Source organism: Colletotrichum siamense (genome assembly GCF_013390195.1).
Source record: "Colletotrichum siamense strain Cg363 chromosome Unknown KSG_Cg363_contig07, whole genome shotgun sequence".
NCBI lineage: Eukaryota > Fungi > Ascomycota > Sordariomycetes > Glomerellales > Glomerellaceae > Colletotrichum > Colletotrichum siamense.
In genome coordinates, this window is record NW_023501020.1 from 1,175,333 (window position 1) to 1,201,350 (window position 26,018).

Genomic DNA, 26,018 nt, shown 5'->3' on the forward strand with positions numbered 1-26,018 from the left:
ACCGCCAAAATGATTCCCATCACCCGTACTCTCATCTAGATGCCTCTCATGTCGTCCGAAAAAGCCCACAATAAACAAAGTACACCAAACCGAAGCCCACGGCCTCCCCCCGACTCTTCACCCCATCACCCTGCGCCCTCCTAACCACCTCTGCATCAACCCCCCGACTCCGACTCGCCCTCTCCACGCGAATCGATCTTCATCTCCTTCCGCCATTACGCCACAGTAACATGGACGAACCGTGTCAATCATGGCCTTTCTGGAAGTTTGGGATGAAGAGAGATGACCTCTCCACCAAGCTGCAAGACCAATACAACACCATCCCCTCTAGCATCCAAGACCCCGACGCCTTCCACCATGATGTCTACGAAATCTCCCGCCTCGCCGATACCGCCGACGAATTCCACCGTCTCATGCGCGATCGCAAGGAACAGCGCCTGAAGGAGCTCAACGCGTCGCTTGACCTCGCTGCAGTCGAGATCATCGCCAACCCCAAGCTCGTCGGCACCGCTCAGTGGTCCCACGCCCTGCAGCTCTTCCGCTCGCGCTCCCTCGACTCCCTCGTCCGCCTCTTCTCCAGCTACCTCCCCAACGACTACACCACCCATCAGGGCTACTACTCGGCCTCGTCTACCGGCTCTTCTTTCAGCGATCGGTGCAGCGTCCACACGGCGAGCACCAACCTGAGCAGCCTCGACGAGGACGGCGGCCCTACCTTCTTTCACGATGACGACGAAAAGCCTGTTATGACGCATGAACCCTTGTCTATTTCCACCTCCATCTCGTCTTCTGCCATTACTACGGAGCTGCCTCCCTCCCCTCGCTCCATGACCATGCAGTCCGAAACCTCTGCATCCTCCCCCATCGACATCGACCACGATGAATACGTCCTCCACAACCTCACTCCCGCGCGAACATTATCGTTCTCCGGATCAGAGTCCGGCAGATTCGCAGGAAGGGTCCTGCAGTGTCTCGACGACGACGACGACGAGGAAGATACCTCCCAGTCCGAAGACCCCGACTCCCTGACGACGTCGGTCTCCGATCTCGAGAACCGTTCGACGCGCGAGTCCACCGTGGAGGAAGAGCAACAACCCGACTACCATTACTACCCGGAACACGCGGTCGACGACGAAGACGACTGCGACGATGAGTTCCCCACCACCCAATTACCCTTTGACGTCTTCGACGACGACGTGATGGAGTCCTCAGAGACCCCGACGCCGAAGCCGGAGACGTCCTCCATGCCACCCGCGGCGTCTTACCTCGACAGCAAAACATACTCTTCGCTTCGCTCGATACCCACATCTTTTCGCAGTTCCTCACCAAAGATACCCCACCACCGCCGTCGTGACGCCAGCCCGGCAAAGACCAGCAGCAGCAGTAGTAGCAGCACCATGATGAGTAGCAGGCGGAGTCCTGAAGAGGCGTCGAGCCGCATCCAGAAGCCGCAGCCCGACGCGATGCGCGGGGCGCGGGCCTTGGCGGCAAAAGGGCGCAGGAGAGGGCTGGACTGAGAGAGTCATATTACGTGCAGGGCGGCCTGCAGCGGCGTCGCTGTATATATATGTCCTTCACCAAGTGTACATACCCATACTGTATCATGAGCTCGTAAATTTCCGTTTTCCGTTTTTAACATGACTTTGTCTCCTGGCCTTGCTTTGGTATAAACTGATCATATGCGCAGCGCACAACTAACATGACTGTTTCGCATTTCTTTCGTTTTAGGGTGACCCGTCCATATTAATATAAACCAGCACAGCATCGCCCAGCCGATGCCGCACCGTATCCCGCGATCCGTTTGCGACGTCGCGTGCGCGCAACGTGCTCTCCGTGACGGCGGGTTCGGGGCGCTCGGGGCGACTGACCGTGTCAGGTGAGTGTGGTGGCTCAGCGTGTGGGTTATGTTTGTACCTCTGCCTTGGTTTGGTGGTGCCGAGTGACCTACCCGTGAGGCTCGTGAGGCTAGTGTCTTAAGGAAGGGGTATGACGTCAGGGGAGAAAAGAGGGAATAGTACCTTTGAATAGTTAAGGGGAGATACGGTTTGGGATGTGTTTGGTCGTGAAGGTTGCTATTTTTGGGTCCTTTTTAGGGCTGAGGTGAGGCCGTCGCGACTTGACGTCCCCTGAGTGGTGTTGGCGATGTTTGAGTCGATATGTACGATGAACTTCGCTGTACATTATGATGAATGAGACGATGAATACGACATAACAGCTAGTCTAAAATTAACCCTCGCGTGAACGTCGTTTTCCATGCATATAGTATACCAATTGTCGTCGTCAGACAACCCGCCAAGAATCACCCGCAGTGCGTGTGTTCTTCAATCACGCTTCCTCCCATTGTATGAGAACCATGCCGCCGTCTCCGTCTTGGAGCCTAGTCTTGCCGCTTCCCTCTCTCAAGGTCTGAGATTAAAGGCCTTCGCTGGACGTGAACGATAAGCAGGAGATCGTGAGAAAAGATAGGGTTGGGGGAGGGGGTCTCACATGCTCCATCCACCTTAAGACGAAGACCACACTTAAGGCCACAGCCACAGTTGGAATAGCCAAAAGAAGAGGCCATTTCCAATGTGGGTTAGATGCTAAAGCCTCAATATTCATACCGAAGACGCTCTGCAGATATAGTCAGGTGTTGGTCTAATTAAAGCGTCAAGGAGGAATAGCTATCCTACCGAAACGAACATGAGCGGCAGAAAGATGAACTATGAGGTTGTATAAGCAGATAAACCATACAATGGGCGAGTGGCTTACAGTGATCCAGCTAAGGCGCTTCATACTCAAGTTGTTTGATCTTGCCATTTGCGCTTCTGCAATTGAAGTGAGATTGAACTCCTTCTTATGGTTAACATAGGCTCGTCAAAGACTGAAGAGCGGCTTACCAGCTGTACAAGACTCTGAGACATTTCTTTCAGACCACGAAGCTGTCTCCGTTGGAATTCATGTAGCTCCTTTATCCTCTCACGAAAGGATTCGATGTCCAACTTCCCTATTTCGAGCGAATCCTTTGGAAAGACGGGCTTGCCGGAATTGGAAAACTGATCATGAGGTTCAGTTGATCTCCAAAAGCAATCAAGGAAATCCTGCAGCTCAGTAATTTGCTTAGCACAGACTTCGTCTACTTCATCCCATAGTAGGGAATCCTTCAAGAGGGCCTGAATCAGTTTACTATCTAAGCCTCGAGCGATGAGTAAACTCATACGCTGTAACCCGTGAGCCTAAATCCTGTCCTTTAGTAAAGGCTTGGCTTACCGTTTTTGACAGGTGTGCTTGTGCCGACTCAAATGTCTGCTTCCACTCGCTCTCTAATTCTTCCATCAGTGGGAGGAAAAGATCAAAGACACGAGGGGGTTCCTGTGCGTATTCGGAAGTGGTAAAAAAGGCTTTGTGTTCCAGTAGGGTATCTGGAGCACTGGGAGCTTCGCTTTTCGTCAGGATCCATAGAAGGCCATGAGTCTTTGGGGTGTCGACTATTTTCGGAATAGAATAAGGCTTGGGACCGGCCGTTGATCCTGAGGCGGCTACATGTAGCTTGACAGAATTGGTGGTGAAGCGACATTCAACGAAACCTCAATATATTAGCAGACGAGCTTTATCAAGACCTAGTACTTACAATCCTCTTTAGAAGACTGTGACAGACGAGCTTTTCTGTTCATGGTCCAATCATGGGCTTTCCATAGCCGTCTCAGCTCTCCTCTTGAAGACTGAACCCAGACTCTTTCCCACAAGCAGCAACGATAGCCAGTCTTTTGCGACCCAAGGGGTTGTCCGTTCGCGAGAAGACTAGCGAAAAGGCGTCAGCGGTAGATCATCAAAAACTTTATCCTAGCAACATACAATATTCGCTTGGCGTTGATGTCGTTTACCAAAAAGTCTTCTTCACCTTCGCTCATCATGTCTTCCTTGAGGCCGAGAGGGTAATTTCTGTTCTTGAAGTCCGTCTGTGATATCTCCCTTATAACGGGAGATGAGTCAAAAGATATCTCGAGATGCTCTCCAGGACTGGAATAGCAAGATCTCAACTCGGATGCCTTTGTTGAAGATAGGAAGACCGATCCTTTCAGGGGAAGAAGTTCATTCGCGACCTTCTGGTGCCCATTTCGAACCGCGAGTTCAAAAGGATAATAGCCGTCAAGATCTCGTTTGTCCGCAAAGGCCCCTCTGGCGAGAAGTTTCATCACGATGTCCTTGCTACCTCCGCTTGATGCAGCATGAAGGGCACTTTCATATTGTCCCCCTTCAGCATTGACATTTGCCCCGTTGCGAAGGATCTCTTCCACAACTGTTGCGTTCCCTCCCACAACGGCCGCTTGAAGTGCATTTCCATACTCACCTCCTGGGAAATTGACATCTGCCCCTTCAGCGATAAGCCTTTTTACGACGCCCATGTGTCCTCCCTGCGCGGCAGCCTGGAGGGCATTCGCGTATAGACTGCCGACTTCTGACTTTTCGACACACGTCACTCTTTTGAGGATCTCTGTCACAATTTCCAGATGTCCTTCCTGAGCAGCAACCAGAAGAGCCATTTTACACTGGCGTGGCAACTCAGTCTCTGACTGTTCGTCAAGAATCTCTATCACTTTCTCCGTCTCACCATCCCGCACATTCCAGTAGAGATCTCCCCCTGTACCATATGTCATCGTTACGAACAAGCACCAGAATCTGTTTCGTAGACGCCTTGCCCGTCGACGCATTTTGTTGAACGGATCCATCGCAGGATTCAAAAGAGCTGGACAGGTGATATCAAAGACGTCGAAATGTTGTTCCTATGCTTGCTTAGTCATATACATAAAAAAGAATCTGCACTTCCAGCACACCTGAGTTGGAGAAGGTAATCTGCAAGTGAAGAAGGTGTGGTTATCAGGGTACTAAAGTATGTCTCTCAGAAACCAGCAACTGACTCTGAAGGCCCAGGGCTGTCAGACGTGAATGAGACGTCAATGGAACAAAGAAATGGAGGATAAAGTAGTCCATCTTGGAGGCAATTTACGGTCGACATGCGGTATCTTTCTGATAAAAGAGAGAGCCAGCCAGCCTTGGCCATGCTGTGAAACAGAATATCAAACACGTCACCTTGCAGATCAGCTGAGAAGCTGCATAGCGAAGCCTTTCGCCGAATTCCAATTTCTATGGCTCCAGTTAAACGACGAGTAGTAAACACACAGCCTGTTGCAGTGCCACTCTGAGATCATTCAGCTCAGCCATGGTCTCAAACTCCCTGCATGGCTTACTACATTTACTATGCAACACAACCCCGCAGCGGTGAGTGAATCGGCTTAGGTGCAGAGGAAAGTCATTCGACGCCGTCACATTCGTACCTCGACGTAGCCCATCGCCGCCCTCGCCAATTCTGTCCGTCACTTTCGTCCTCGCAGTTCCGCTATTGCTATGATAATCGGAGCTGTATAAACCATCCCACCTTTTTAGCGGGAAAAGATCCCATTGGCGGGTATTTGCCCCTCACATTTAACTCTATTAATTCCTCGCTGCCGAGAAGTCCGATGAACACGATCTGCAAAGAAACTTTGCCGGGAAGGTTCGCGGAGTGGGATACCGCCATTGGGCTTTACAGCATTCGCGGTTCACCCATGCCCGGCTGTGGTCGCATCTCGTAGCGCGACTGACTTGGTAGCTTAATTGGCTCAGTCGCTTTTCCAAACTCCCCTGCGCTACGGGAAGAAAAGGCTGCGATTTCAGCAAAATTTGTCCTCCAAGACACACAGCTAGACTAGTTGGTCTCGCGAGGACTTTTTGGCTGCTTCGGTGTATTTTGTAACTTATCTGCCGGCCGGCCGCTTTTCTCTGCCCCCCCGAGGCCGTGTGTCACCGGCCATCCCTCCGGCACCCGACTGATGTCTTGGGGCTTGAGTTCGTGGGTTTCCACGGCTCCGGTGTTTCGATGAGCCTGGCCAATTATATCGGTATCCTCGGGACGCAGCTTGGGTGACCCGGAAATCTGGGAATTTGCATGGATCTGTAGTATCCAGATGCCTGTTTCCGGGATGTCTGCCTCGACCACTCAACCGTGAAGTGGGATGATAGCTGGTGACGTATTTTGGACGATGCGAGAACGAACGAAACAAGCCAGCCTTGGGCTTACAGAGAAATTAGGCTGTATCTTGCGGAAACACGACGAAATGAAGACATCTACGCAAGACCTGGTAACGCTGCCTTGGCCATACAAGGACCAAAGACAAAGAATAGAGTCTCACCGGATTAGTTATCGGCTCGTCAACAAAGTCGTTAGTAACATGAAGGCGACTATTTACGTCACGCGTGAGATAGCACCGGTTAAATATCGCTGACGAGAAGGCAACAGGGAGTAGGGGACAACACGCAAAAGGCGTGAGATGGTACCCTTGTGGTTGCCAGGTACACCCGATGAACGTCCCGAACTGCTCTCCGGATACGCTCACCTGCATGGTCGATCTCCCGCAGTCGTACACAACCATTTCATAGGAAGGAGATGGGCGCTTTCACACACTCCCACTCAGTTTGAGATCAGTTTACCTCGTGAGTTTGGGTCGACAACCTTTCTCGGACAACAAAACGGAGACTTGAAGTATTTGTCACTATGGAAGCAAGCCGACGGGGTGAGGCACATTCACAAGATGGCGAGATATCTGTGAGTTTTGGTTGTGCCTCAACGTCAATATCCCACAGGCGAAGACAGAGAACCGGGAGGGTTCACGAATGGTCCTCGGCCACCGATGCTCGTTCAGGACATTCCCGAAGCAGTCATCTGCCCTCGAGGGGTCAAAGACACAGACATACGGTTTGAAAAACACGATAGAGTAACCTACACAGAATAGGGAACAAAACATAAGACACAGGATTGGGCTGAAGGCAATCTTTTTGCACATTGTCGTCTCCATTTGGCAGTTTTGGCCAGCAAATCTATGCAGGCAGTAAACTGAAGGGCCGGCAATAACGGACTTCTCAACTCCGCACCACGCGGCAATCCCGTCGGCTATCACTCCTCATTTGATCATATGCTTCTGGGGACATTTTCAGCTGAACTAATCCTGACTACGAAAACGTTATAACAAAAAGAATCCCCCAGCTCGTCTGTCAGTGTCCCTTTTGTGTAGTCTCAGAATGAAGGAAAGGTCGTTCGAGAACCGCCGCCAAGAAAGTGCTAATGGTGACTGTTTTGGGACATGTTGCCAAGATTAAACCAGTTAGAAAAGTTGTAGGAGCTTGATTATCCGCACAATTTCATGATTTGTCGTGCCGTTCCTGAGAAAAACATCCTTCCCTAGACTACGGCACGTGTTCGGTGATTATTAATAATTCCCGATCCCGCGGGCCGCCGACAGAACACACGCGCTATTGACTCTATTCTGACCCTCGCTCTGCATCGGTAAAAGTGGTGTGCTGTTTGAAGGCCATGCAAGACATATGTACCATCGCGCTTGACGCAAATTCACATGGTAATGACAGAATTGCAGGTTTGAGATAGATATCATGGTTCAAGGTACGGTTGTATGACTGGAGTCTCGGGAGGGCAATCGTAGCCTAGATCTACCAACGACGATTGCTTTCGAGGCATTCTGACCTCGTTCCAGGGAACTGCAAGGTTTGTGTCTGAACACACACCATGGTTGATGTTCAACCTCAAGATTCGGCGTGTGGGAAGAGGCAGGGGTTGAAATTAAATTTAACTTCGACCGTTGATGGCGATTCCGAAGCCGCCTCGGTGCCTCAAATTGATCGGCTCCGACTTGAGGGCCTGTGGGCATTTGGAGAATACCAGTATTCGCCATAGTAGAACATGGTGTTGACTTCTACACGCACAGAACCGAACGAGCGGGTGACTCAGGCATGAGAGTTTTGTTTCAGCCGAAGGTTGGACATTCATTTGGCGACGGGGCTGGGCTGGCACCAGCTCAGTCCAGTCTTGTAATGACAGGAAAAAATCCTGGTGTTAATTCCTCGAATACTGGCGGGAATAGACACTGCGTGTGACGGAACTTTTGAGTTTGACCTCACCGCGCGTGCCGTATGGCGGTAAGCAGACCGCGCGTAGGGCATACCGTGGACCGAGCCCACCTCTAGCAGCGCATGATGATTGACATCCGTATCCCCCCTTCTGCCAAACCAAGCTCTGCCCCTTGTCTGGAAAAGCGATTGCTTCGCACGGATCCCATACCGGAGGCAAGATGTCGCCAAAGGGATGCCCGAAGTCATTTGTGGTCCCTAAAACAACGCCAGTATGCAAATAGGCACGCCGAAAGCCCTCTTACACTTAGCTAGGATGCCCGTTTTGAAGCAGCTTTCTCTAGTAGTTCTCCGGCTTTCACCGTCACGATTCTCTGCTAGCGAGTACATTACCGAGAGACGGCCGGTCCCCAACAGCCAATAATACAAGAGTCCAAGCGGCGACTTGCGATGCTTACACCGGAAAGGCACCTCCCCGATTGGGTCAACAGAACTGACATCCTTTTCTTGGCGACGTAATGGTACGAATGCTAGTGGTTGATATAGTTTAGGCTCAGGTCTTCTGAGTCTTCAGACGAAAGCACATGTAGAGATGGTGGGTTACCAGTAGCCTTAACGCACAACCCCTACATACGTTGAACTATAATCTTACGCTGCCAGTCTATTAGGGCACGGGCTGGGCGAAGCTTGTGCAGCCTCGTGGTTACCGAATACGGCCGATTGTTCCTTGTACATGGTACTGATCTGGCTAGTTGACCATTTTCTTGCTTGTTGAACCCAGTAACGGCTTGATACAATGACTTCGCTCTCGCAGATAGACTTCGCCTTAAAATTGAGAGCCATTACGGAGAGGTTAACTGTAATACGAGTATAAATGCTCCATATCCAGCTTGCCATTCACGCCACGCAGGCGGATCATGCGTATCGCCCTCAAAGCCAAGACATTTGAAAACAATTCCAACGTACTATTAAGAAGCAATCTCAAACCAAATTCAGAATGGAATCCTACTCGGCAGCTGGGCCCAACGCCCCTGGGCAGTCCAAGCTATTTCTCAACCCTGCCGGCATCAATCCACCGGCAGACAGAGCCAACCACACAAGTCTCTGGCGAAGGACCGACGTTGGCAATATATACAGAAACACGGAGTACATCACGGCTCCAGTCACCCCGCCTCTTCTAGAGCATTGTGGGCTCAACGGCAAAAAGATTGCATCTCTCCAAAAACCAGTCGAGGTTTTGGACATGTGTTGCGGAGCTGGAGTAGTTTCCGCGCACATCCAAGCGATGATCAAGGAACAAGGAAGAGAGAAAGACGGTGTTGTGAGACTAACTTGCTCTGACTCAAGCGAGGCTCAACTTCAATACGTCAGAGAGAGGATCAAGGTGGATGGCTGGGTCGATGCCAAAACCGTTCATGCGGACATTGCAGTAAGTGAATGTGCATAATAGTTCAGCCTCCTCTCAATTACTTTTACACGTGCACTTTACCCGGGTGGAGCTCGGAACTGAAACTGCCAATAATGTCTTCCCTTTCCGTCCAACAGTTTCGACTACATTGTCGTCGGAATGGCACTGATGGTAGTCGCTGATCCGTACACCGGGCTCTCTGGTGAGACTCGATGAAGACGTCACAGCATGTCAACGCACTAACGGCCCTTTTCAGAATTACAACGCGTTCTTAAGCCTGGTGGCCGAATCGCTACATCTACCTGGGCATACGAGGGCTGGGTCCCCGCCACTCGCGAAGCGGTCGCAGACCTCAGGCTGCCTGGCCAGAAGCCCGTGCCATGGCCTCAGGAGTCCCACCAGCTCACCCGGATCTGGTCGCCGGGTGCATGGGAGGACGAGTACTTTACATGCGCCATGTTCAATGCGGCCGGCTTCGTCGACGCGACAGCCAAGACTGTTACGAAGAATATTACGTTTGAGACCCCAGAGCAGTTCTGCGCCGTGTTGCAGGGCCTTGAGTTGGGTGTCACGGAGAGGTACTGGTCCAGGGAGCAGAAGGAAAAGTTGCGACCGAAATTAACTGCGACCATCATTAAGTATCTCAACAAGAAGTACGGGGGAAAGCCGTTCGAGACCGAGAGGACTGCTGTGTTTGCCAGTGCAACCAAGCCTTTGGAATGAAGTCGGGCTTAGTTCCCGCTTCACAGGACGACTGCTAGCGAAAGGTGCTCGATACACAAGGATATGATATGGCCGTGGAATAAATTCCTGTTCGTCCGGTGTGATTTGGACTGTTAGCCTCGCGTGAGTGAATGAATCTGCCAAACGTCCGATGGACTTTATGACAGATAATGCGATGAAGATGTTTGACATGTAGTCAAAATAGACGGCAGGTGAAACGTAGTTCACTTAGTGCTGTGAATGAGCCACTAGAAGAACAACGTAACCATGTCCTTGAAGTATGCTTAATTTCAGTTGAGGGACGTGAGGTCTTGAGATGAACAATCGATTCTCTGAAGGAAGCTGGACCAAGGTGGAGGAGTGCGAGAACCTCGCATCGGCATACCTCCGAGACCAAAGCACCATCCCAAGGCGGCCTTCGGAGACTCAAAGCCATCCTGATAGCGTAGACAGCTCTCCCAATTCCTCATGCAGTCACTTTCGCCGGCATGGGTTACGGTTACGTTATTTCTTTCAGGTATTCGATCATTCCGACCTCGATCAAACATTGCCGTAAGTAGTGACTGACCAGACCAAGCCTGAGCAGCTCTGATCCGGAAGAATCCGAGCCAACACATGCATTCCGGAGAACTCCAGCATATAACGAGGTCATGCACCCAACCCCGGATTGGGAATGTAATAGCACTACCTGACGCCATAATGGTCCTCGTGAATAGCGGTTGTTGGTGGACAAGCTAATGCTAGCTAAGAAGCGATTTTGCTTCGATGCTCTACTCGTTCTTGAACGCACGGATACAGAGACTCAGACTTGAAGATACCGGACGCTGTAGCCGATGTCCAAGTATGTCGGCGTTCATAGGCCTTGACTTCTACCTCAATTAGGCCATTTAGATGTGCAATCTGCATATCAATCGCAGTAGTTTTGCTTCCGGCGTGTGGTTCAATGATTTGAGAATCCTATCGATAGCGTCAACTCACTCGAAGCCCGGCGTAAACCAAACTCCATACAACGCCCGCTATCTTAGGTTTGACAAGTCGTTTCTGAACCGAGTCCCGTGTTCAAAATTCCTTAGAGGGCCCCATAAGTGCAAGTAAGATCATGTCATTTCTACCCTTGCTCGGGTTTACCCCGAGATTGCAGTCGAACCTTTCCCCACGGCGTCGGCTTTGATAGTGGGACTTGAGCCAGCCCCGGAGCCAACCCGGAGTGAACCCCATGCGGGGTAGCTTGAAGTTACCACTGAATCTGCGGAGTGACGGGGGAGATGCCCACCCGAGGACCGCGCGGAAGTCGGGGTAATGGGGTAGTGTGTTGCTAGTTTGCGGAGATTCATGAATCAGGGGTTTTCATCCTTGTCTGGAAGAAGGACTCTGTCGAGTGCTAGAGACTTGTATAAGAAACCAGACTTCCTCAATGGGCTATGAAAAGCACGTTCCCGAGGACGAACACTATCCTTTCACTCTTGTTCGTGCAAACAACCACAGCCATGGATGCAGAAAAGGTTGCTGAGACCCAAGTCGACGGGACTGTTGACATGATCGAAACCAAGGAGGCTCATGGCCAAAATCGCCTGGCTCCTGCACAACTCATGTCCAAGGAAGAGTTCGAAGCAGCTGAAAAGAAGCTCAAGAAGAAGCTGGATCTCAGGTTGCTGGCCTGTGTGTGGTTGATCTTCGTCCTTAACTACCTGGATCGTGTAAGTTGGTCTTCTTGTCTTCCTGCAACTTACCTCGGACACCCCAAACAACCACCTTGGTCGGGTGAACATAGAGACAATTTCGAGGCTAACTGGATGTTTCAATGCTGTAGAACAATATCGCCGCCGCCAAAGTCGCCGGCATGGCCGAAACCCTCCACCTCTCAGCTAACGAATACGCAACTGCCGTTGCCATCCTCTTCGTCGGCTACGTTCTCATGCAAATCCCATCGAACGTATTCTTGGCCAATCTTCGACCCTCAATCTACCTGCCGGCATGCATGGCAATGTGGGGTCTCTTGTCGACATTGACTGGAATTGCACATAACGCGGCCGGTCTCTATGCGCTGCGATTCTTCCTCGGATTCGTCGAGGCTGCGTTCTACCGTAAGTCTAATACTCCAGATTTCCCATGATGTGCAGAAACTTTGCTGACAAGTATGGTAATATGCAGCCGGCGCTCTCTTCCTTATCTCCTCCTGGTACCGCCGCTCCGAAATGGGCCTCCGCAGTGCCATTCTCTTCTCAGCAACACAACTCGGCAGTGCCTTCAGTGGCCTCATTGGAGCAGGTATCAAAGACGGTCTTGAGGGTGCTCGTGGGCTCGAGTCATGGCGTTGGCTCTTCCTCATCGAGGGCTCTATCACCATTTTCGTGGCCATCTGCTCCATTTTCATCCTCCCGGACTGGCCCTCTACGACCCGATGGCTCAGCCCCACTGAGCGTGCCGTTGCCGAGTGGCGCTTGATCCAGGACGCAGGCCAAGTCGACGAGGACGAGGAGGCGTGGAGTCACGGTTTCAAGCTCGCCTTCAAGGACTGGAGAGTGTACATCTTTGCGGCCATGTTCTTCTGCCTGCAAGTTGCTGCTGCCACATCCAACTTCTTCCCGTCTGTGGTGCAGACGCTGGGGTACAATCGCGTTGTTACTTTGTTGCTGACCGCGCCGCCATACATCCTCGGGCTGATCATCTCTGTCGTGAACAATTGGTCTGCCGACCGGCTGAACAACTCGTCGTTTCACGTCATGTGGCCGCTTGCTCTGGCAATCATAGGGTTCGTTGTGGCTGCATCGACACTTCAGGTCGGGCCGCGGTACTTCGCCATGATGCTCATGGTAGGAGGCGGCCATGGAGCGAATGCTGTTGTGCTTGCTTGGGCGCAGAAGACAATGCTGAGACCTAGGATCAAACGTGCGGCAGCTGTGGCTTTTGTGAATGCCTTTGGAAACATTTCGCAGGTAAGATCCTTCCCTCATGAGATTCGAAATTGATGAGTTAACGTTTTATGATAGGTCTGGACGTCATATTTGTACCCAGATACGGACAAGCCACGCTACGTTTTGGCCATGTCGGTCAACTCTGCATTTGCTCTCGGCACAATCATCTTGGCTCTGGCAATGCGCATCATTCTTCAGCGCGCCAACAAGAAGCTTGACTCGGGTGCCGATGTTGCTGAGGTTATGAAGGGAGAGTCACAGGCCCAGGTGGTTGGTATTTCCGAGGAAGATCGTGAGGCGAACAGGGCGCGCTTCCGATACGTCACATAGGAGCCTACAATATTGGGATAAACGGCTGTCAATACTTTGGATTCCCTGATGTCGAATTGTGTTCAGAGAATAGAAACATTCTTTTCCTCAACATGCGGGCTCACCAACTTTCACTAGATCTTTCCAGGTCTTGAACTTTGGGATTCCCATTGCGATCGATTGTTGTGCCAAGAAGCATCGCCGAAACCCACGAGCTGAAAGTCAACCTCTAAGTTCATAGGCCGCAAAGTGAATGGTCACCTGGTTCCGTATATCCAGCAGCAAATGTCTCCCTTTTGCTGCTCTTAGGCGCTAGACCATAGTGTCCACAGTCTCCACAGTCATTACGAACGAGAGTACTTTTGTCGATTTTGTATTCTAGGGGGTGGAAGGACATGACTGCTTCGTAAATATAGTATTCTTTCGACTTATCACGTTGAAGAGACTTTGCATAAGCAGCCTCAAGTGTCTTCCATTCAGTCAGTCTGCCCCTGTAAATTCTACACCGGAAGAGGGAAATAGAAGCCTAGACAGGGGAGCAAGGGCAATAAGGAGTTCCAGATCCCGAAGAAAATGACTTTCAAATTGAAACAACATCGTCTGATGTTGATCGTTGATAAACTTCATGACGATGATAATATAGAAAAATAGATTTGATGTTGTAATTGACCAGCGGAGCGAAGAACATAGGTAAGTATGTATATCCATGAGAGTAAGTAATCCGTCAAATCGCATAAGTATGTACATCAATGTCTATGCTAGAAGCTACCATCAATCTCAGCTTCAACCTCAGTAGTCGTAGTCGTAGCAAAGCAGGCCGCCCTGGACGTTCATGACTTCGCTAATGGTGACGTTGGGCAGGATATCCGCCATCCACAGGGGGTAGTCCAAGGTGGCATTAGGCCAGCCGCCAGCCGGACCAGTCTGACCAAGAGCCTCGAGGTTGGTTGAGTTAAAAGCCTGACCGCTCATATCAGAGAACCGGACCGGCGCGTTGGCCGTCTGCCACTGCCACCAGAGACGGTCAATGTAGTTGTGATGCAGGAAGAAGGTCGGGTCGCCAGGGGAGTTGTGGATATCGGCCATCTGGAAAAGAACAATTCATTAGTTGCATATCAGAAACAATGTGGAAATGATGGGGACTTACAATGCCGCCGACGGCTGTGTGTCCACCATAGTGAGGGGAAACGAAGGCATTTCCAGCACAGACGTAGAAGTCTTCATAGGTCTCGAGAGCATGACACTTGTTCACAACCTCGCTGGTGCACAGCTCTTGAGAAATATCCTGATACCACTCACGGCTCATGCAATAAGTCGTATCGGTAAGCGCAGGGCCCATGTGCTCGGTGTAGTTGGCGAAGGCACCGTCAGTGACGCACCAGTCCAAAGATTCAACGCCGTTGCCCCCGAACCACTCTGAAGACCACATCTCGCTCTGGAAGAAGTCACCAGTGTCCGCGTCCTTGGCCTCATCCCACCACGGCATAGTGCCCTTGTAGCCACATTCATCGCGCATCATCGTCTCGTACGCGTGCATGTAGTAACGGTGCCAGGGGAAAAATTGGCCAACGTCGTGAATGATGTCGGCAACGTAGATTCCGTTCGGGATAACACCCTGCCATGAAGGTGCCAGGTAGCCGTCCAACACGGTGGCGTTCGTCAGCCAGCGGTGCAGGGCCTGAAGATCGGAGAAACGATTCGTGACACCGCCGAGATTGGTCTTGGCGGGCAGCTTCATCAAACAATTCTGGGCATCAAGAAAGTCGTTTTTCTCGGTCGGGTTCATGTTGCGCCATTCTTTTCGGATGGTGAGCTTGTTTGCTGTGCAAGCACCGTCGAAGTGGCGAGTTGAAGGAGTGTTGTTGGCCAATGGCACGGCGTGGACAAGGCCAGCCAGAAGGGCCAGAGAGGAAGCAACGGTGACCTGCATACTTTGCAGGAGTTGAAAAGGAGAAGCTGAGGGAGTGCGAATGCCAGTGCGCTGCCGCGAAGAGAAAAGTTACCACTCCCTCGTAAGATAGAGGTTCTTTTATACCTCGTCTTAGATGCTTCCTTGGCGATAGCCTCTTCGATAGCCTCTTGTTTTTCATCCTGGTGCTTCGCTCTCGCCCCACTGCTGGATAGTCTATGCTACTATGTAGGATTGTTTGAGGTTGTGGATTGCTGAAAGTAATCGCAGTACACTCTGCAACTTTCACGATGGAAATTCTCCACAATGGTTGCAGTAAAGTTGCCGCTCCGGCACCGATTCATTCTCCGAGATGAGAGTGTTGGAAAAGCCCACAGTAATTGCAACAGAAAAGCCTGCCTGTTGGTGGGAGTTCCCGTCTTGAATCAGGGCAAGGTTCCATCAATCCGGCAGGGGCATCTTCTCCCCCGAGATCGCAGGACTTTGCAGGCTTGCACCGACTAATTACCTTACTTCGGCGGACATCTTCGAAACATTCTTCCGCGAGGGCAGTGAATAAAGCTAGCAGACCCCGGCCTTGGAAGGCACATGGTAGCAATGAATTGGAACTGTCACAATTTCCGGCACAGAGACTGGCTCCATTGCACCAAACCTCACGCATCTGGCGTGACTGCTGTGGCAAACAAGTTGATACAACGATATGGGTGACGAACTTTCATTTGCCATGGAGGAATCTCTTATCAGAAAAGGAGGGCTGTAAAGGCTTCGCGAGTGACTGGCAGCCAGAAAAGCGGTCACCATCCATCAGCAATAGCTAGCAAATATGCATCTAGCACGGTGTCAGGGTGTGAATGATGGCCACCTAAAATTTGTCACTCACTCCTACCTTAGTGTTTAGTTTGGCAGGCGTCGCCTAGATGCCGGCAGATGCGCATTAAGGCCCATTGCCTGCAGGGATTCTCCCAACTGTCGATCGGTCCACTAGTTCATCTGATAGCCCGAATGAAGAAGCAGCTCACCAACCGTCCGTTTCTCGCAGAGCCGCTAGAGTCCCTTTGCTGAACGCGTATATTCCGCTCCGTCACGAGCCGGCTTTCTCACGTTCCAGCCATTCTGAGCTCCTTTCACTGATTATTTCTTCTCCATCATGTCAAAACCTGCAAGGCTGAGTGTCGTGGCCTCGCAAGCTGCTGACGTCCACGTTTGTCATGCTCACTGCCGAAAGCCTCCGTTAAAGCCTTGGCGACCCCTTGCTAAACCAACTCGAGAATTCTCTCCGTCTTCTCTTCGTCGGTTTTGGCTCTTCTTGATCGGACCGCCCCCACGTACACGTGCGCATGAGAGACTGCGGGCGGCGCCTTACCGAAATCTCGATTAAGCGGGCGAGGTAGCACGCGTACTTTAATCAAAAAAACCTCGTGGGGTTCTTTTCTGGTTGGAATTTTGAAAAATCCAAGGTCCAGTTCCCGAAGTTTTCCACATCCCGAAGGTGCATCCACTTCTGGCTTCTGTTCAGCCACTCGGCCGAGCCGGAAGAAGTCAAATCGGCGTTAAGGCGCTTGACCAGAACAACACAACGTTAATACATGGTAGCGGAACTGCGCTGTTACCGATCTACCGGAGTGTCGGGCTTCGCCAAATTGAGGTGCAGTACTGAGGGTGGATTATCGCCTCAATCCAAGTGAAGCTCGACCGAGAAGGTGGACTCTTTACAAAGACTGAGACGACGCGGCCATCTACCATTCAGTCAGCCTCGCAGACCTGAGCTGAATTATTTCAAATGATAGAGAGAATGAGTGAGAGGCTCGAAGATTACGTACTTCGTATCCCATTGTGAAATAAAGCTCACCCAGGCGTGGATCTATTCTTCCCTGAGGGCCTTCGGGAGAGATATCAACTCATGTTGAAGTAATGTTCGCCAATGCAAAGAAGAAACATTGGTTAGGTTAGGCACACGCAATAAAAGAATATTTAATGCATTATCACATTGGGCCACCATCGTCGTCGAGTGCTTGCTGCAGAAACCAGTACACCTACAAGCGATAATACGCAGGCTGTTGGAAAACGCAGCTCACGTGGTTCCAAGTTAAAGCATCTTTAGAATAACTAAATTCTTAGCATATACTGACAGGGGACTTTAATACCGACAGTAAGCGTGTAGTCTTGTCTCAGTCTCCTTCTACTTGCATCATGATTCGGGAACCAGAAGCTCCCGAGCACCGATATTTCGGGTTAGTTGAAGAGCCGACAATCGCTACACGACGATTAAGTGTCAATGAAACCCCAAATTAAATACTTCAGACACATCCCCTGATTCCCTGCCCCAACGAACAGCGCGGTATGTAGTTCTGTCAGCATGCGATCGGAGCTCACCGCGATTGACAGCTGCAACCGTCAAGTTCCGAATTTAGATTTCACCTTTGGGGACAAATGGGGCTTGACAGCAATGCTGCTATAATGAATCACTGAATAAGGGCATTGAATTTGAATATCAACTAATGATGTGAGAACGTCAAGGGAGAAAGCCATCTAGAGTCGAGCAAGAATCTTAATTGCTCATGAGGTGCGGCCGGATAGTGTGTGAGCCTGTGGCCAAGCCACATTGATCGAGTGAGAATAAAGCATTAGTCGGCATATCCGTGACTTATTTCCTAGATAGTAAACCGCTTCTGTAGAACTCGGGCCATGCCCTGGTCAATCGCGGGGGCAATTGCCTGTTGAACTTCAATCGGGTTATTTTGCAGGGATAGCCGCAGATAGAGTTCTGCCCAACATTGTAAGTAATTATATGAGTCTATGCTCTCTAAATGCTGTAACTCGGTATTGAAGGTGGAATGAAAAGCTATTTAATTGTTCTGTCGCTGTCCACGTTGCGTATGTCGCGACAATCATTCTGTGCATCCCAGCGCCATCCCTAGCCTCACCCGGCTGTTAGCCGCATCGTTTCAAAATGTCTCACTCCATTCATTCGTTCAGTAAAAAGAGTGCCTGTGTCCTCTTCTTGGTTTTTCTGCTCATTATTACATTCGCTGGCGCTTCTCCCGTAACGACAGGGGCCAAACTGTCTCGCAATGGATCGTTAACCAAACGGGTCAAGACATCATTCCCTTCATTTCCCGAGGATTACAATGGTAGAATTGAGAAGGGGAAGTGGCTCAAGGAACTTTTCCCACTCAATAATGACCAGGCTCAGGAGTACAACGGCGGAGCTTCTATCATCAGCCCATTCAGGGAACCAGAAGATATGTTTGAGTGGGGATGGACGCAGGAAAACGCACGCTGGCCCTTCAACCCGGCCAAGCAGTGGCCGCAATTCAAAGACGACTTGGACGAAGCATTTGCGGACCCTTATTTTCCGGTCGACAGGGAGAAAGGAATGGCCTATAACGCAGTTCATGACCGGAAGTTTCGGTTCACAGATCTACGGGTGGGAGAGGTAAGTAACACCCGACAGTTGATAATAGCGCGACCGCAATACTAACTTGACTTCGCCTTTCTAGCCGACAGGAGGGCATTATACCAATGTCGTAAACGCACCTTCAGGCGCTTTCATCTTCGATTCGAACTTCAGTCCCAAGTACACAAAGTCTGTATATAAGACAGGAGACGTCCCCGATCTCGATACTCTATCTGACTTTGCTTACTTTCAATGGTGGCTTGGCTGTGAGGCAATGGGAATTGAGATGACCAACCTCAAGCTCATCTTCCAAGCGCATATCGTCTATGAAAAGACTTTCGATATTGTTCTACAAGCGTTACGCGAGGAGGGGCATCAGAGTGTGCCTGGCTGGGACGAACGTATTACATTCCAATTAGACTCAGACCCGGGGCTTGCAATTCTGGGCAGCCCTAACGGCGCCTCAACAGCCTGGATGCTTCTACAGCATAAGTACAGACTGGGGTTGAAGGCTATCAAGGAGGTAACCGTGTGGGGGTCCAATGGAGGCTTCCTATTGGATGCACCTATAAAGGAGACGAAGCTGAACTTGAGGTTTACAATTGTAGATGCTTAGGCATCTATTCTTAGCCAGCTTAGGGCGCCCGATGAAGAAAACGAAAAGTTGCCAGCACACGGCGTTGTCCCATCTAATCACTCCTGTACCCCCTTTTCGCGGCCCTCCGGCATGGAACCTGACGACCTGTGACCACTGTCCGGACCTCATGTAATGCAACAACACCAATCAAAGGTATGTCATGGTCTTCTAAACGAGCTCTCACAAGCCCATACCAAAACCTTCACATCCGCTACCTCTAAGCTTACATAAACTCTTAGGGAAAACCTTGGCATCCCTCATGTGGGTTACATATTGCCGCTTACGCACTTGTGTCAATAATGTAGTTAATTCTTATGTAGTAATGTGTATGGACATTATCCAAACAGCTTGAGGGCCTACTTTGTTTCTAGCGGCTTTTGACCAGAGTAGGAATGGTAATGATGATATGTCTGGAAGAAATTGTTCATCAGATCCTTTCGCACTTGAACCAACCAAACCTCTACCTCCAACGTTGTCCAGCCCAGGCCCTTGGTGAAGGGGATGTTTGTGACAGCGCCAAGAGAGTCATAGTTGACGGCCCGAGCATAGTTCCCAATCTGTCTCATATGCGGGTCTTTGGGCCATGTGCCGACAGGGACCTTCTTCATGTCATGAATAGTGTTCACAAAGCCCGCAGCATCAACCTTTTCACCAAGCTTCTCGGCGATGTTGACGTCGACCCCAAACCTTTCGAGGGCCTCCGCGAGGTAATCCATGGTTTTCTTGGGCGTGTATTCAGGGGTAGTTGATCCATCGTCGCAGGCGAATTTGAAGACGATGTCTTGTACTTCGACCCAGCCACCTGGCTTGAGGGCCCTGGTAACGTTAGTGAGTCATTACAATCTGTGGGCCGACTTGTTGAAACTTACTTGTACGCCTGCTCCAAGAGTCTGTCCCAGTCTTTCAATGCAGGGCCCATGTTGCGAATATGAACATAGTCGAGTGAATTATCGTCCCATGTCCAATCAGCCTCAGCGTCGTCGACAACAAAGTGGACGTTAGGAGGCACAAAAATCGGTTGGATTGGGCTCAAGTCAATGCCAGTAACCTCGGCCTCTGGGTACTCATCTCCCACTGCAAAGCTCGTCAGCGAAACCCGGACGGATCATACTTAGTCAGGGGAATAGTACTGTCCATAGCCCAGATTCCAGTGCCAGTCCCAATATCGAGGATTTTCTGAGGGTTCTTCAAGGGCGCGTTGTGTAACTCTCCATCGCAAAGGTGGAGAATCAAAGCATGTTTCATATCCTCACGTTCCTGCTCCAAGTCGTCGTTTGGCAAAAGGTAGCGACCCTCTTTGTACTTATGATAGCGTCGCTTGTTCTCAAAGTTGTAGTCGCGAACACTGGGGGCCAAGGAGGTTGATGCATTGGACGTCGTCTCATAGCCATCTTCCGATTGCTCAGCCTCAGCCTCATTAGCCTCGATGACATGATCGGGGGACTCGACTCCACCCGCGGCTGGTGGAGAAGACCCAGGAGGAGACGAAGATTTCCGTCCCGTCATTTTGAGGCTTGTGAAAACAAAATAGATGGTAATATGACTTATGAGCGTTGTAGGAGGGAGGGGAATGGGTTGCACGAAGGAGAAGTTGAACGGGGGCGGGGGAGGAGAAAAGAAAGGAATGCAACATGGACCCGATCCTAGTCTTGTTGTCGCACCCACTTCATTCATGTCACATAACCCGGGTAAGAGGTACAAAATGTGACAAGAAGGCGAAGACGCAGATGCACTGCAGCCTTCGGTCGGTGTTGCCTACCATTCTGGCAGGCAGCCCGTTGCCTTGGGGTCCTAGTACACAGTAAGAATGCAATGTCAAACCAGGTTCGAACCCACGGTGTGATCTGTTGGTTGTCTGTCGATTGAGCTGATATGACAAAACTGCCTGCAGCTGCAAGCTTCCGCATCAATTCGAATGCGCCCGCACACGCCTCGGGGACTTTTCTGTCGATTCGTCGGATACCCTGAAAGAAGATGCTGGCCCCGTCTTTCACCCATGTTGGATTTAGTCCGACAATTCCCCAAGCCAGGGGGACAGGTCTCACGAGCGTGGGGATGGGAGTGCATACTCCTTCTCATGATCACAGTAGCTGAGGCTTTGACGCACCGTCTTGTTCCCCATTCAGCCGGGAGAGCATGCAGGCCAAGATGAAAATGTCAGAGAAGCCAATCACCTTCCCTGCCTTTGAAGCGCATGGGACGTTTTGACAAACACATAGCAAGGCTGCCGGCCGGGTTTACGCGGATATTCCGCGGTCAGGGGTTCAATATGGAGCACGATACGGGGCAACGCAAGCCCACTTCTTTGAGGTTTTTGGGAACTTACCACTCTGTCATTCAGGTGTGGCCGAGCCACTCGCCGCCGCGCGATCCGGGGTGAGTGGGGTGAGCAGTGCGAGCAGGTTGCCCGGGCTGGCCGTGAACTTGACCCACTGTTCCCAAGCATTCCAAAACTGAGAGGTGGGCAGAGCAGAGTCAAGACAACGGACAAAGTTTAATCACCTTGAAAAGACACGAATGAATTCAGATATCTGCTAATCCTAGTCTCAATCTCTGTTACTGTTGCTGTTACAATACGCTTCTGTTGAAATCATTGTTGTCATTATCGCCAGCGCCGTTGCATTTGAATTATCCCTGCTGCGATACACGCACGTATTAGTGTAAGTATGATTCGCTCTTTGCCAGGACCGGTTCCGGTGGTCGGCGCCGCCTAAGTGATCGGCACCGAGTGTCGGAGCCGGTGGACGGAACCGATATGACCCACTCCAAAGCGGCAGCCGGAAGCGAGAACGTTGTGTATCCCAGGACGTTAGATGCAGAACGAAGAGACCGAAAGATTGATCGTTCATTGAAGGGACGAGAACGGCATCCACATCTGAAATAGAAATCTCGCCACTGGTTAAATCATGCAGGCAATTCTCTAAGTTAACGAAGTATATAAAGGCAACAGTGCCCACCCTTTTAACCTTATGAAAACATCCAACTTCCTAGATTCATTGATCATACATACTTCCTCAATACTCAATGTTTTACACTCGTATCGCGCTCGCTGGCGCCACCGGCAATCTCGGCGGCCCCATCCTCAAAGTCCTCCTTGACGCTGGTTTCCGCGTCACGGCTCTCACTCGGAATGGAGGAAACTTGTCTAGACTGCCTGTCCACTCAAGCCTTGAGATCATGGAAGTCGACATCAACTCTGTCGAATCTCTTTTACCTGCCTTAGCCGGCATTGACGTCGTCATATCATGTCTGGCCACGCTTGCCATCGGGGGCCAGAAACCACTGATCGATGCGGCGGTCTCTGCCGGAGTCAAGGTTTTCATTCCAGCCGAGTTTGGTATGGATTCCACCAACTCCCTCTGCGCGCAGTTGCCCGTCTGTGCTCCAAAGGTTGCCGTCCAGGACTACCTCCTGAAGATGTCACGGGAAAACCCAGCGTTCACTTTCACGGCCATTGCGAATGGACTTTTCCTCGATTGGGGTCTTCAGAACGGCCTCATCGTTGATCTTAAAGATCATAAAGCGATCCTGTACAACGGCGGCGATGTGCCTTTCAGCGCGACGACGCTCGCTGATGTCGCGATGGCCGTACTCGGCGTCATTCGGAACCGGTCTCAGACTGCGAACCGCGTTGTGTTTATTCATTCTGCCTTGGTTACTCAAAACCAGCTCATTGGATACGCAAAGAATGTCGACGGGATAGACTGGAGCACGTCTGTCAAAGACACAGAAGAACTCCGCCGAGAGTGTCTCGCAGAGCTTGCCAAAGGGTCAGATGCAGATGTCGATGCTGCAATGCTGGGATTCTGTTTTTGCGGGTCGCTGACTCTTGATTATGGCTGTGATTTCTCTAGCAAGCTGGACAACAATTTGTTGGGTGTAAAGGGAATGAGCGACGATGAGTTGCACTCGATGGTGGTCGACTACCTAGAGAAGCTGTAATCTTAGCGAGTGAACACTTAAGGCACCGCAGGACAGTCGGAACATAGCGTTCAAGACTTCCTCCACGTTTGCTTTGATACTCAGTAATAGAGAAAAGGCTGCCACTATTGACGTTGACGATTTACATACTTCACAAGCTGGATGTGACTCGCCATAAACCACAAACAAGAGATTGTGCGCAGTGCAGTGCAGGTGTCAAGAAAGCATGGCAAAATAATGGCTGACAAAGATACTGGGTCTTGCTCGCGTCTGACATCGTTCCGGGCTGGTTGTATTTCTAAGCAATCAAGCGTTGTGGGGTTGGCGCCGCTGTGACCGCATGTCAGCATTATTACTGAGTCGGATCAACATAAAGCTGTTCTTGCCTTCAGCGACACCGCATACCTGACCATACTTTTCTTTAGTTCAAGTAATAGATCTCACGGACCTTGAGCGATAGGAATATGTCATCTTCCAAACAGAGGAAGCAATATTCAAGTTGCGACAACTGTCACCGTTCCCGAGTTGCATGCAACGCCACGAAACGTGGCTATCAACCAGGTGATATAGATTGGCGCGGTTCGTGTTCGCGATGCGCCTTGAAACAGCAACCTTGCACCTTCACCGTAAGTGAGCACAGGAAGAATTGTCAGTTATGCGCCCGCAGAATCTGATGTCAAATAGTGGATGAAGAACACCAATAAAAAGGGTTCAGGGCCAGTGGCTCCTAAGGGATCGGAGATGGCAAATGTCCCTGGAGCCAGACTGAGTGAACCCGACATGAACGCATCGTTTGACTCACTCGTCAAGCAAATTCTCGAACCTTCTCTTGCGCTCTTAGTAGATGGCTGTCCGCTCGTGTAAGATTCACCAAATAGCCACCAGGGCGATGCTGGACTCGGAGACTGACTAAGTTAGCAAGAACTCAAGTGAAGCCAGAACCACATCGGTCATAGACATGTTCAGGACTATCGATCGTGACTTGAAAATGGAGGTGGTGTCTCAAGCTCCGGGGGATGGGCAAACGCCTGACCGTGGAGAAGCAGAACTGGGAACCCAAATCGAGTGCTTCTTACGAACGGCCATTGAAGGTTTCGCAGCACGATGGGCCCCTCAGATCCTCCAAAGCCATGGCGGCCTTCCGACGAACTCCACCGGAGACTTTGTCAGAGAAAGCTGGCGCGCTGCCAGAAGAGACATGCTCAAAGTCATCAACCGAGTATCCTATCAATCCGTGTTAGCCTTGTATTTATTCGCACAGACCCCGATTCCCACTGGAATCCCTCATGACGAGGTCATGGACGGGATCGATGGTTTGACTTGTCTTCATACTGCGCTTTCCCAGATTCAAAGACTACGGGAACGAAGGAGCCATGATCACCTCGATGAGCTGGGGTCACTGGTGGAGTTTGGCTCCTCTCGCAATTATGTCGTTGCCGAACAGGTATCGACCAGGTTTCTAGACCTAGAAACGAGAATTTACTGGACGGCAGTGGTTTGGGATACTGAAAGCTCGTTAACATCAAATCTGAGAGCTTCACTGACATCTGGCTTGAAAGGGGCTTGCTTAGAACCCGTGTGGCTGTTGGTCAGGGCCTTCCTCGTCGGCTCGTTCCTTCCCCAATCAAAAGACTGGCTTATCAACGGGCTTGAAGTCAACGACAAGACAGCGACTGAGATACTTTCAGCGGCTTCTGTTGCTAACGTCTACTTATGGAAGACAATTACGTCATTGAAGGAGGCTTTGAGGGAAGGGGTAGATGAAACAAGCCTTTTGTCCACTTGGGAAGCTACTGTCGATGCATTGGAGATCTACACAACCTCGATATGCCCGCTTCTCGGACTCTCCGAGAGGCAGCTTCATTTTCTGAACCAAGAGAGTCGACTAAATTGGTTCGACGTAAATTTGAAGCACTACCTTGGCATTCTGAAGATGGTAGAAGCACTCGAAGCAGCAAGCCGTTCAGACCTACTTGCACAGATAACAAAGACAAGGCAAGAAGCTGAGCGCGAGATTTTTAACGTGCTCAAGTTTGGGACCGAGAGCAAATGTATCATACGTACGGCAGCCGCGACGGCTCACAGAACGCGCGCCGATAGGATGCAGGATTGTACTTCTTCAGAAGAACCTGTCGTCTCAATGAGCCCTTGGATCGCCCTGATAGTTGAGTCTGTCTCGTTTTTGGGCAAGATAATCCACACCAGGTATCTCGAGAAGAGCATGCAATACGACGCATGCATATACATGCTCAGACTGGCCGCTGACGTCTTAGACCATCTTCCGAATGATGTTCGCTGCGTCGGCGAGGGCCAGGATAGCCTGCAAAAGCTAAGAGAAAGGATAGCTTAAGCCTTCTGCTGGGTGTTTCTAAGACACGTCGTATCTGTAGCAAAAGTACTGTTACGTCTCTCAACCGCCTATTTCTTTCTATGAGTGATTCCTTATCTTTTAACTTTTCCTCACACCTAAAGTGCCCTAGCGTTTCTTTAGCATTTTCTTCAATGAATTCCGACACTTTGACCGATCAAACCGATGCTCGTCGGGCCAACCACATTCCCTCTAGATATTCCGAGCTTCCTAAATCCATAAAATCAGCAACCAAAAACCATAATAACCACCAGCCAACTTCAAAACCTACATGGACCCAGTGCCGATGTTCCTCTCTAAAATCCTCCACTCGCCAAATTTTCCAGTCTCCCCCTGGTATGTGCGTCGGATTTGAAATCATCTTAAGTGAGATCAGACTATCTAGAAGGGAAGAAAGAAGTACTCTACAGCCGGCCGGGGCTTATCGGTCCGCCAGGGCTCATTCTCGGGTATCTCCTCGTCCAGCACGTGTCTGTACGCATCATGAGGAGTG

General features: G+C 50.7%; 7 protein-coding genes across 7 annotated transcripts; 5 read left to right on the plus strand and 2 right to left on the minus strand.

Annotated features, from left to right (window-relative positions):
• Window positions 1-230: 230 nt before the first annotated feature.
• On the plus strand, window positions 231-1,517 carry CGCS363_v010650 (uncharacterized protein; the record flags this gene model as incomplete). The annotated part of the gene is made up of 1 exon (XM_036642499.1): window positions 231-1,517. One exon carries the CDS (start codon window positions 231-233, stop codon window positions 1,515-1,517), a length of 1,287 nt encoding a protein of 428 aa, XP_036492216.1.
• Window positions 1,518-9,505: 7,988 nt separating this feature from the next.
• roqN (Glandicoline B O-methyltransferase roqN) lies at window positions 9,506-10,069 on the plus strand (the record flags this gene model as incomplete). The annotated part of the gene is made up of 2 exons (XM_036642500.1): window positions 9,506-9,548; window positions 9,603-10,069. The coding sequence occupies 2 exons, from the start codon at window positions 9,506-9,508 to the stop codon at window positions 10,067-10,069; spliced, it is 510 nt and encodes a 169-aa protein (XP_036492217.1).
• Window positions 10,070-11,556: 1,487 nt separating this feature from the next.
• hxnP-0 (Major facilitator-type transporter hxnP) lies at window positions 11,557-13,314 on the plus strand (the record flags this gene model as incomplete). The annotated part of the gene is made up of 4 exons (XM_036642501.1): window positions 11,557-11,766; window positions 11,880-12,153; window positions 12,221-13,005; window positions 13,060-13,314. 4 exons carry the CDS (start codon window positions 11,557-11,559, stop codon window positions 13,312-13,314), a joined length of 1,524 nt encoding a protein of 507 aa, XP_036491573.1.
• Window positions 13,315-14,082: 768 nt separating this feature from the next.
• ivoB-1 (N-acetyl-6-hydroxytryptophan oxidase ivoB) lies at window positions 14,083-15,223 on the minus strand (the record flags this gene model as incomplete). The annotated part of the gene is made up of 2 exons (XM_036642502.1): window positions 14,083-14,379; window positions 14,441-15,223. The coding sequence occupies 2 exons, from the start codon at window positions 15,221-15,223 to the stop codon at window positions 14,083-14,085; spliced, it is 1,080 nt and encodes a 359-aa protein (XP_036492215.1).
• Window positions 15,224-18,152: 2,929 nt separating this feature from the next.
• Window positions 18,153-19,215, plus strand: CGCS363_v010654 (uncharacterized protein; the record flags this gene model as incomplete). Its single annotated transcript, XM_036642503.1, has 2 exons — window positions 18,153-18,638; window positions 18,703-19,215. The coding sequence occupies 2 exons, from the start codon at window positions 18,153-18,155 to the stop codon at window positions 19,213-19,215; spliced, it is 999 nt and encodes a 332-aa protein (XP_036492220.1).
• Window positions 19,216-19,592: 377 nt separating this feature from the next.
• LAE1-3 (Secondary metabolism regulator LAE1) lies at window positions 19,593-20,742 on the minus strand (the record flags this gene model as incomplete). Its single annotated transcript, XM_036642504.1, has 3 exons — window positions 19,593-20,052; window positions 20,106-20,310; window positions 20,367-20,742. 3 exons carry the CDS (start codon window positions 20,740-20,742, stop codon window positions 19,593-19,595), a joined length of 1,041 nt encoding a protein of 346 aa, XP_036492221.1.
• A 1,518-nt stretch (window positions 20,743-22,260) lies between these two features.
• Window positions 22,261-23,178, plus strand: CGCS363_v010656 (Isoflavone reductase-like protein TP7; the record flags this gene model as incomplete). The annotated part of the gene is made up of 1 exon (XM_036642505.1): window positions 22,261-23,178. The coding sequence occupies one exon, from the start codon at window positions 22,261-22,263 to the stop codon at window positions 23,176-23,178; it is 918 nt and encodes a 305-aa protein (XP_036492218.1).
• Window positions 23,179-26,018: the final 2,840 nt, after the last annotated feature.